Genomic DNA, 10,581 nt, shown 5'->3' with positions numbered 1-10,581 from the left:
AAGAAAAAGCTTCAAAGTTTAACTTCCTTTGTCTTGCCCTTCTGTGAAATTTAACACCGATGAGTCAGTTTATACATCTGGATGACCTTGAACACAGCTGGAGTTGGATTTCCCGGGGCATTCTCATAAACGTCGCGGGAGGACAAGGGTTTAAAGTAGGGTGAACACTAGCTGGCCGTATATTTTTTAATATTTTTAAAAAATTTGGAGACTTAAAAAACATTCCAAAAATTCAAAAAAAAAATAAAACTATATTACTTTTCAATAAAATTAACTGAATTAAGTTTGAATACAAGTTTATTTTAAGCTTTTATATGAATTTCTTTCAGACATTCGAAGTAATTTATTAAGCAGCCTATTTCTTTTAATTTCTGCAAACTTTTTTTTATACGGTTTTAAGTTAATTTTAATTCGTTGTTTTGGTTTTATGCGATTTTAGAAAATTACGGAACGTATCCCTACTTTTTCAAGGCAAGTAAAGTCTTTTTTTATGCGAATTTTTTTAATGCGCTTTTCTGTAGAACGTATCCACCGCATAAAACGAGATCTTACAGTATTTCATCTGTATAATACATTGTAAATATTTTGTTTATACCCGGTTATGCTAGAGCGGCACCGGGAATGTACCACAAGGTATATTATCTAATAAAGATAATCTGAATCTAAATAATTTGAGTCCAAGTAAAGTTAAACACTGATCCACATAAGTAAAACATCGAAATATCCTGCATAGAGTTGCGTGCTTTTCCCGGATACAGTTAAAAGACATAGACCCACCTGTTAGCAAATCTAATATAATCGAAATGGGTTGATATAATGATAATGATGATAATAAACCCAGAGCAAAAACGATTAGGAGTTAAAAGTTGAAATTTGGTATACAGTTAGGGTACGCCATGAGAATGCAAACTATAAACGGTTTTTTAAAAAATTCACCTGGCGGAATGGAGATAGACAGTTAAAAAATACCTTGAGAAAGTCGCTTTCTACTGTACCATTTTAGAAGTTATTTGGGTTTTTGCGAAATATCGAACGTATTTCTATGCACATAAGAAAATACTCTAATTAGCATCCAAAGAAATGAAAAAAAGACAAATTAAATAAACTACACACTATAATATGATAGTGTTTACAGGTTAGAAATACAAAATGATATAATAATCTTAATGTTTGCTGTTGATGTTTTAACTGACCTACGCTGGGCTAATCTGCTAGCTTTTATATCGGCCTATAGACTTTTAAGTTATTATTAAATATGAAATATAAAAACCTATTAATTGTATAAAAATTATAAAAACATCCCAGACAATGAAAATATAACTCAGAAATAATTGATTTCCAACCTAATTAACTAGAGTGTCGTTAAGAAATTTTCTGCAAAAGGCACAAGAGTTATTAAGCTTTCAAATTGGGTGAATAAAATCCTGCATCCCACACACATCCATAAACTAGCATATCGAAAAAGAATCCAGCAATGAGAGTTGCATAAATTTTTCGAGTGTTATGAGTTTTTATTAAAAATAGAAGTTTTATATTATTAATGGAGCTGGTTGCCCTGCTTATAACACTCTTGCAAACGTAACGTTCGCAAGCAAAATGACGACCGAACTATCGCTATTGGGGTTTCACATTTGGAGGCGAATATCTTGGGAAGGGTCGCATGTCATACTCTTAATTCTTTACCAATAAATATCGTTAGAATGTCTGACCAGTGTTGGGTGTCTTTTAAACATGCGATAAACTTAGTGGAGTGTGCATGACTCCCGAAAGTAGGCTAATTTCGGAGGACTATATCACGTGAAGGTATAGTTCCTTTAGACTTTTTGTTCCTATGGGCATGATCTATAGCTCTGTTATGACCCCATCATCATCATTCACATCTGCAAACTTACTAAAACACTTAACTTCGTATCCATACAAAGCACAAAAAATAAAATTTCACTAATGTCAAAGCAAACCCTTACAAATACATTCAAACATCGGTGAATTTTTTAAATATTCTTGCCAATCCAAAATTTCGAAAATAGCCATCTTTGTTCCTATTATTTTCAATAGCTAATTTAGTAATTTGATACATATCGCTAATTTTTCAAACTGCCCCGTCATCTGTATATCTACGTGGTATTGTTCATAAATCCACTACATCCAGTGATACATTATTAACAATGCATTTTCAAAATATTTTTATTTTTTAACAGTTTTGTATAAAATTTATATAAATAATTCAACAAATAAGTTACTCAAAACATAAAAACTTCTGTCCCTTTGAATAGTCCAAGTGGTTTTTCAAAATTTAAGGGAACATCACTGAATTCTTTACTTATTTCTTTCTCAAACAACTGAAAATACAAATAAACGAATAAATATTATATATATGAAATAATGTATAAGAACTATAAATATATTATTTCATATAATTGGAAAACATGTAATTTTATTTAAAAATTGTTAATATCACTTTAAAACAGCAGTTCCCAATTTATTTTAATTGCAAAATTATTTTTACCTTAATAAAAAGTTTTGAAACTGACAATTTGTATTGATTACAAATAAAATAATAAATCAGAAATTATTTATTGAAAAAAGAAAAATAACTGTTATTAATTTAAACTGGTAATTACTGTGAAGAATTTTAATTTTCATAGATGTGGGAAAATCAAATGCTTTTGAGACTTTTGCAAACTGCTAAATGAATATTCAAATATTGCTGACCCCTGACCAATAGTTTCTCTGATAAGAATGAACACTTTAGTATTTGAAAACAAAGAACTGAATGCTCAGGAAAAAAAAAATCAAATACATGATTTGATTTTCTTACCATTAGGGTGCGACTATGCAGACGCGAAGTTAGAGCAAGCAAGAGGTTGCGAGTGATTTAGTTTTCGCAAAGGAAAACCATGCACAAACGAGAAGCAAGAAATAACGCTGGCGAGAGCGAATTTCTGGTTCTCGCACATATCTGACAGGTTTTGATATTTATCGCGTCTCGCCTCTTCTCGCCACATATTCTTGCTCACTTGGAAAATTCGCTCGCGTCTGCATAGTCGCACCCTTAGACTATACGAATTTCATTTTCCAAAAATGTGAACTCAGCAGTGTCTGTGCATAGATTCCCTTTTCCTATGGAATATTAAAAATCCTTGAAATTTTATTCGAATACATTTTTTTATACTGTACAAATTCCAAACTATTAATTAATGCTCAAAAAATTTTTTTATCACAGAATCAAAAATTTCTAATAATTGAACACTAAAGTTCCTCAGAAGACAAGTTGAAACTGCTGCTTTAAAACAATATACTTAGTGCTTTAATTTATTATTTTAAAATAAATTACAATTAAATTACTTTTCAGTATATATTCATCTTGCTTAGTGATAAAATCATTTCTCTTGGAATAACTTTCATTTACAAATAATGTTATGAATTATCAATGTAAAATTATTCTTACACAAATTTGAATAAGATTGGTTTTATGAGAAAGCAAAGCAGAGAATAATTTTATCATAAATATATGGAGGGCATTGTATATTACATATACAGTGGAACCTCGGTATACGTCTGCTTTAGAATACGTCCAATTCGGAATACATCCTGTTTGGACGAAACAAATTTTGCTCGGTATACGACTTTTGTTCGTTATACGACTTAATTCAATTATACGCGCCATCTATGAACAAGTAGCACTATCGGTGTACTACACTAGAGTAGACGTTCGCGGTGCTACGGTTTATAACTTTGTTAAATTTCTTCCGATTTTAATTTGTAAGCAACATTTTATTATTTTTATTAATCATGAATTGCAAAAGGGCAACAGAAAAATAAAAAAAATAAATGACTAGAATCACAACGGAACTGAAAAAAGAGATTGCTGAGAAATATGAAGGTAGCACGCGTGTTCGAGATTTAACGAGATTTAACTGTTGCATTCCGTATTCCGAGAACGACGATATCGACAATCGTGAAAAATAAAGACATTATTAAATTTGCTAACGTTGCGAAAGGGGTTAAATCAATTTCTAAACAGAGATCAAAGACATTAGATCATGTCGAGAAATTGCTTTTGCTTTGGATAACAGAAAAACAGTGTGCCGGCGACAGTGTATCGGAAGAAATTATTTGCGAGAAAGTTAAAAGGATACATGCTGATCTCATGAAAAATCAAGCAGAAACTAGCGAGGAAAGCGAGGTGTTTAAAGCCAGCCATTTTTTTTACATGAGAACGGATTAATCATTTTTACATTATTTCTTATGGAAAAGGTTGGTTTGGTATACGTCCTATTTGGTATAAGTCCAAACACCAGGAACGGATTAAGGTCGTATACCGAGGTTCCACTGTATATATATGTTTGTATATGTGCATGTGTGTACCATAATTCTAAATAAATACAACTAAATAAATTGGCGAGAGCAAAATAATACAGCCAAAGAAATGATAAAAGAATTAAAATTAGTTTTAATATAACTTGGAAAATAATCCAGCAGTTTAAACTTAAGTTTAGCTAATGATTTAGACTTATACAAAACTTTGATTATATTATTTACAGTATATGTAATAGAATTAAAGTAAAAAGGAATTAGTAATTAGAATCTATTCCTCTATATATAATATATTAATGTTTTTAATTAAACATCAAACATAAATAATGTATGTGAAAATTACAATTGTAATTACTGTATATTATGATTAAAAAACCTCACAGATTTTTAATATTAAAGTTTTGCAGCATCTCAGCAATTTTACAGTATCAGTTACAATAATTTTATCAGATGAGTTATAATAATTTATAACATGTAATGAGCAATTATTTATTGTGACATTGTCACAATTTCTGCAATTTTTAATCATATTTTTAATTTGTTTAATTTAAAATATATGCTCTCTACCTCAAATTAGTAGTGTCTTGCCTCTGTATCTAATTCCTTTCAGGAAAAAATTTTTGAATTGAAATAATGTGACTTTGAGTGCAAACCAGAAGTTTGTATATAGTTAATTGGGGTCTCGACTCTAAGCTTTCCATACCTGGTCCCAACTTTCATCTGCCTAACTCTATTCTTGAAATTAAGGAAGGACAGACAAACATACAAATGGACATCAATGGGAATTTATAGGTCTACAATTTTTTCAAATTGCAGCCCAAAGAGCATAATACTTGCACTTTCATCTATTTGGCATATCAAAATGTAGTGTATTAATAGAAAAATTATAATGAAAAAACTAAAAATTCCATTTTTTAATGCAATAATATTAAAAAAAGAGGATTACTTACTGTTGAAAGTGAGCACAAAATTACTGGTCAAATGTCTGGTAAAGTAAGGATTGACGAGGGCAAATAGGCTAAAATTCATTTTCTTTTTAGATAATAAAATCTGTATAATCAATCACCTAGTATTCCTGTATGATAAATTCTCTACAGCAATTTTGTGCTCACTTTCAATGATCTAAGAAGAAAAAGAACAAAGAGAACAAGATGCAATCAAGTACCAAATTACTTACATTTAATTTTCAAATAAAAATATAAAAAAATAATATTACCTCATGTGAATCTAGTTCATAAAATTCTGATAAATCACTTTCCATTTTTGGAAGAGGTTTATTTATAAACCTGGCTTTAATAGCAACTTCTGGGTGCCAATGAGACTGAAGTGTCTGTAATAATAAATATAAAACTGTATATAAAATACTGTACACAAGAATATAATATCAATAGCTATTAAATTTTTTTCCCCTTACTTTAATTTCCCATAATGAGCTTTCTAATGCTCTACATTTTAGAGGATCAGGTTCATCCATAATGTAAGGATCATCAGTAACTAAATAATATATGTATATGTACAGATTTTTTTATTTAAAATGATAAAATTTATTTCAGTTATCAAAAACTTTTTCTACTTACTTTCCACATCACTTGGATTATTGATTAAAACCTGTAATTGGTGACGAATCAAAAGATTACGAATAAAAGGTATGACTACAAATAATGAAGAAACAGGTATTATCAAGCATAATCTTGATAAACGTTTTATAAATGCAGCAACCAGATATTCAGGAATGTGACTGAAATTTTTAAAAATTATTGTTTTAATTATAGTAACCAAAACAATTATCATCATTCTTTCTTTCATCCAGGTAAATTAGAAAATGAATCAACAATAATAACTAAATTAGAAATTATTTTATGATTGTAATTAATATAAAGCAGATTGACATGTTATTTTGGATATGATTGATTAAAAACAGCATTTAAATGACTGATTTTATATTTTTTCATTAATAATACTAGTAGATGATACACTTTTAATAAACAATTCATATAAAAATTAGCATTTGGATTTTGAACATATTTGCATTAATAAGGTTTTAATAAGATCTGAGTTTGTCTGAGTGAAATTAATTAGATGTGTTAACATAACTTCTTAACCCTCAAAGTTTTTTTTTTGTAAAACTCCACATTTTGATACCGCCTGAATAAAAAAAATTCCATGGATGTGTGTGTGTGTGTGGGCACTATTTTGCTTAATATCTCTGGATGGAGTAAAGATTAAGTAACGAAATTTGGCATGATGGCTTGTATATGAGGGACATTAATGCTATTAAATTTTGGAGGTTAAAGATCGAGGGTGGTGAGCGAGGAGGTCATGTGTATACAATGACCTCCTTTATCTCACTACCCCCTCAACCTTCCAGCAGTCAGACTTAATGATGATTTGACTCATTATTAACATTTATTCTTTTTTATAAAACTCATCCATATCCTCAAAATTAATTTTGCCATTTTATAGTAATAAAAAAGTTATAACAAAATCTCATAACAGATGGTGCCACACACAATTTTATTAAGTTATATTGTAATTAAAATTATAAGTTATTTTCTAAATAAGATCTCATAATAGTGAGAAAAATTATGAAACTCACTACTTGATTTTTAATCCACAATTTGTATACTTGAGTGAAATATCATTATCGCCAAACACTATTTTCTTCACAATATGAAATATCTTTCCTTTATGAATTTTGTTAGTACTGTATATCATTTGAAATGCAATGGATATAGACTATTCAAACTGATAGAACTAGTACTTTTTGATTGTCTTGTTAGTAATTTGCTTAACTCATACAACTTTACAAACGTATCATAAGATATTGTAGGTATGCTTTTTTCTGTCTAGTTTAATTCAGATAGACATTAACTTCAAAAACACATTTAGAACAAACTGTTGTTCTAAATGTGTGTTTGAAGTAATACTAAAGCAACATTTACACCACATGTACTGTTTATTAATTATATTGATCATTTAGTTAATAGGAAAAAAAATTCATTTTACTTTTGTATATATAATTAAAAAATTAGAAATTTTAAATATTTTAACTAATAAAATTTTACAAAGGGAATACTTACGTTGAACTTAAGAATACATCAGCAAGAAAGAAAAAATTTGCTTTGTACTGCGAATAGAAAACAGAAGCATCAAATAATGCATAGAGTTTCTTGTAAAAATCTGGATATTCTCTGAAAATAAAAGAAATAAAATTATTAGAGTACAATAAAAAAAGATATTTTTTTTGTAGTAGAAAAATATTTTGACTCAACTAGATAAACTGCCAGAAATAAAGGCAATATTCCAATATTATCCTGCAATTTGATATTGCTCTCATATATTGTGAATGTAAATTCTGAAATCATGACAACTAAACCAGATATTCTTAACAGCAATGCATAATAATTTAAAGTAAAAAAATAAATTTAAGAATGAATGATTTATGTTGATGCTGGTAAAATATGTCTTCAACAAAGATTAGTACCATAAAGATAGCTAGAAGTATGCTGCACCCAAAAAATCTTGTATTAAAAACAAAAATAAAATCAGTTTTTGAGTTTCTAGTCATCTTATATTATTTTATTTAAATAATTCTCTGAAGGAGTATAATACTAATTTTGATCATTTTTAATACATTTTATTAACGTGGATGTAACTAAGATGAATATATGATGACTCTTTTCATAAAATCTAACATGTAACAGCTTAATAATAATTAGAATTTAGATGTTAATAACTTTTCCGTTTTACAAGCAATGCAAGAGCTGAAAATAATAAACATGAATATACTGTACTTACTCAAATAACCCATTTCTAAGTAATCCATATATTCCAATTTTTTAGATACAGGTTTTAAAAATAGGAAAAAATTTGACCAATTTAATTTATTACATATTTAACAAATTTTTTTAATTTATGGCTGTAATAAAATAGCAATGTTCTTGCTTGCTGTTTTGTAGCATTCAATATTGGCATTGTCCAATTTACAAATCCACATGATATAAAAAAATAAAAATACCAAGGAAAAAAATAAATAATTTATTTATATAATAAATATAAATTATCTACAATCTGTAATAATGTATTTTATAATGAATTAACTTAATGAAAGTAAGACGTCTTTACTTTGTTTAATTCAAATCTGAAGATGAAAAACTACTAATGGACCAATAACTTAAACTAAAAGATAATGTAAGAATAAAGGTTATTTACTGTCAGTCTCAATCATATATTTAACTTACTTAATTTATCATCTTCACCAAAATTAGTAATACAAAAATGTTTGATAACATTGCTCATAATTATTAACTATAGAGGATCAATATATCAAAGCCATTCAGTTGATAAGGAAAATTTATCACTAGCAAAGTAAGCAAAATGCTTAGTAACCAGAAGCACCATGAACTTTATGGGTTGTGTCACTGAGTTTGTTTTGAATAAATTGTGCACTCCAACATTTTATAATAATTTTTTGGAAAGTGTGCCTATCATTTGAGTAAATACTGAAAAACACCATATCAGTGAAGTGCTTTAAAATAAACTATGTTATATTAGAAATGGCAAATAAATTAACAGAAGATAATTACAATTATTAGAATGTAGCTAAAATAGAATTATGTAAAACTAGTAAAAAAGTTAACTAGCTAATGTCACTATCAGGAGATCGAATGTAAATTTTTTACAGCTATTGATGATTGAGTCCTTAAGAACAAGCTATTAAGAGTTATGTAACTCTGAGATAAAAACCCTGAATTTATTAAAAAGTTGACTATTTTTTAATCTGATTTTGCTTCAGATAATTTGATCACATTTTTATTTATTTACTGGTTTTGACATTTGTGAGTTCCCAGACGAGGTTTGAACTTGAGTAAACCGTGAAATTCTTGCACGACACAAGATGTAAACAACTAGACTTGGAACAATTCAAGTATATGCCAAACTATCTGTCAAGGTCTTAGCGGAAGACAAACTCTAACACGAGCGCTCATAAATAGGTAAATCATTAACTCGCGTGTCTATAAAATGTTGGCTGAGATAAACCTTTTCAAACAAAAAAAGAGAAATTTTTGGTAGATGAAAGATGAAAATGATCATTAAATTCTTAGACGTCAAAAAATGGTAAACAACAGTCTGAGTTATGAGTGCAGGTGTTATTGTTTTATAAACAGTCACCGAGCAGAGTTGACAAAGAGGTATCAGATGGACACCTCGAATCGGACCTTTCCCGCGACCCGAAAAGATTTCGTCTTGCACCTGGGGACAAAGGAGAGACCAACGTGGAAAGCGAGGAATGGGACAAGGGACCAATCCGAAATGCAAATAGTGGGGGAAAAACTATAAAAATCGGACTTCAAAGTTGAAGAAGAGTCTCCTATGGATTAAGTCTACAGTTGTGCTTTATCTATTGTGATGTGCTACCGCTGATCACCTAGGACGCTGCAGCTTAACACCAAACATCTGCATCGTCCAGCGATCCTTCTCGTCTGCCCGGGCTACGACTGATCACCCGAACTCTCACCATTTCATAGGAACACCGAGATTTTGGAATTGTCCAATATCGATGTAAGCATGAATTCGAACAAATAAACAGGTTTTCACTTGTTCTTCACTAGCCTGCTTCGCCACCACCCACATATGCTGTTTCCCTTAGGCTCATTCTGATGCGAGATAAACTGCACCCCCTAACATCGGCAAACTTACACATTTAAATATTTCAGTCCAAATCTCCATGCATTCACATACACCATCTCATAGTCTAATTTTTTATTGTTAATAGGAATTTTGAATATGCTTACTTGTTTAGAATTCTGGATATTTTCTTTTCTATTTTTGATGATGTCTCTAATGGTGACAATCTTTTTGTTGTATAGACATGTTTTATGATCTTAGTAGATTGTAGGTACTGCAAACTACTAAGAACTTATACAAGGTCTGTTCAAAAAGTATCGGACCTTTGGTCGGCAAAAATAAATTTATTGACTTTGAGGTACAAAACCTTAATTCTCTTCAAAGTAGTCTCCTTGGTAATGTATACACTTCTCTCAGCATTCCTGCCATTGCTGGAAACACTGCTGGAACGCATCTTTTGGAATGGCCATCAGCCAGTCCGTCGGATTCCGCATGATGTCTTCTCTCGACTAAATTCAGGTTCCTTTTAGCGGCATTTTCAGCTTGGGAAATAGCCAAAGGTCACACGGAGCCATGTGGAGAGAGTACGGAGCGTGACGAACCACAGGAGTATTGTGTTTGGCGACGAAAGCCCGA

At 29.8% G+C, this 10,581-nt stretch overlaps 1 protein-coding gene across 1 annotated transcript in view; it reads right to left on the bottom strand.

Moving 5' to 3' along the window:
• Window positions 1-1,757: 1,757 nt before the first annotated feature.
• LOC111640582 (nucleolar complex protein 4 homolog B-like) overlaps window positions 1,758-10,581 on the bottom strand; it is a 51,560-nt gene continuing 42,736 nt past the window's right edge. Inside the window, exons 10-14 of the mRNA XM_023386606.1 lie at window positions 7,398-7,508; window positions 5,895-6,055; window positions 5,732-5,811; window positions 5,534-5,647; window positions 1,758-2,339 (exon numbers count right to left, since the gene is read on the bottom strand). Coding sequence (XP_023242374.1) covers window positions 2,241-2,339; window positions 5,534-5,647; window positions 5,732-5,811; window positions 5,895-6,055; window positions 7,398-7,508 — 565 coding nt within the window. The 3' untranslated portion in view covers window positions 1,758-2,240. The remainder of the gene's footprint in view (window positions 2,340-5,533; window positions 5,648-5,731; window positions 5,812-5,894; window positions 6,056-7,397; window positions 7,509-10,581) is intronic.

Source organism: Centruroides sculpturatus, unplaced genomic scaffold, assembly GCF_000671375.1.
Source record: "Centruroides sculpturatus isolate CEXI.00-Female unplaced genomic scaffold, Cexi_2.0 scaffold1354, whole genome shotgun sequence".
NCBI lineage: Eukaryota > Metazoa > Arthropoda > Arachnida > Scorpiones > Buthidae > Centruroides > Centruroides sculpturatus.
This window is presented reverse-complemented; position numbering and strand designations above follow the sequence as displayed.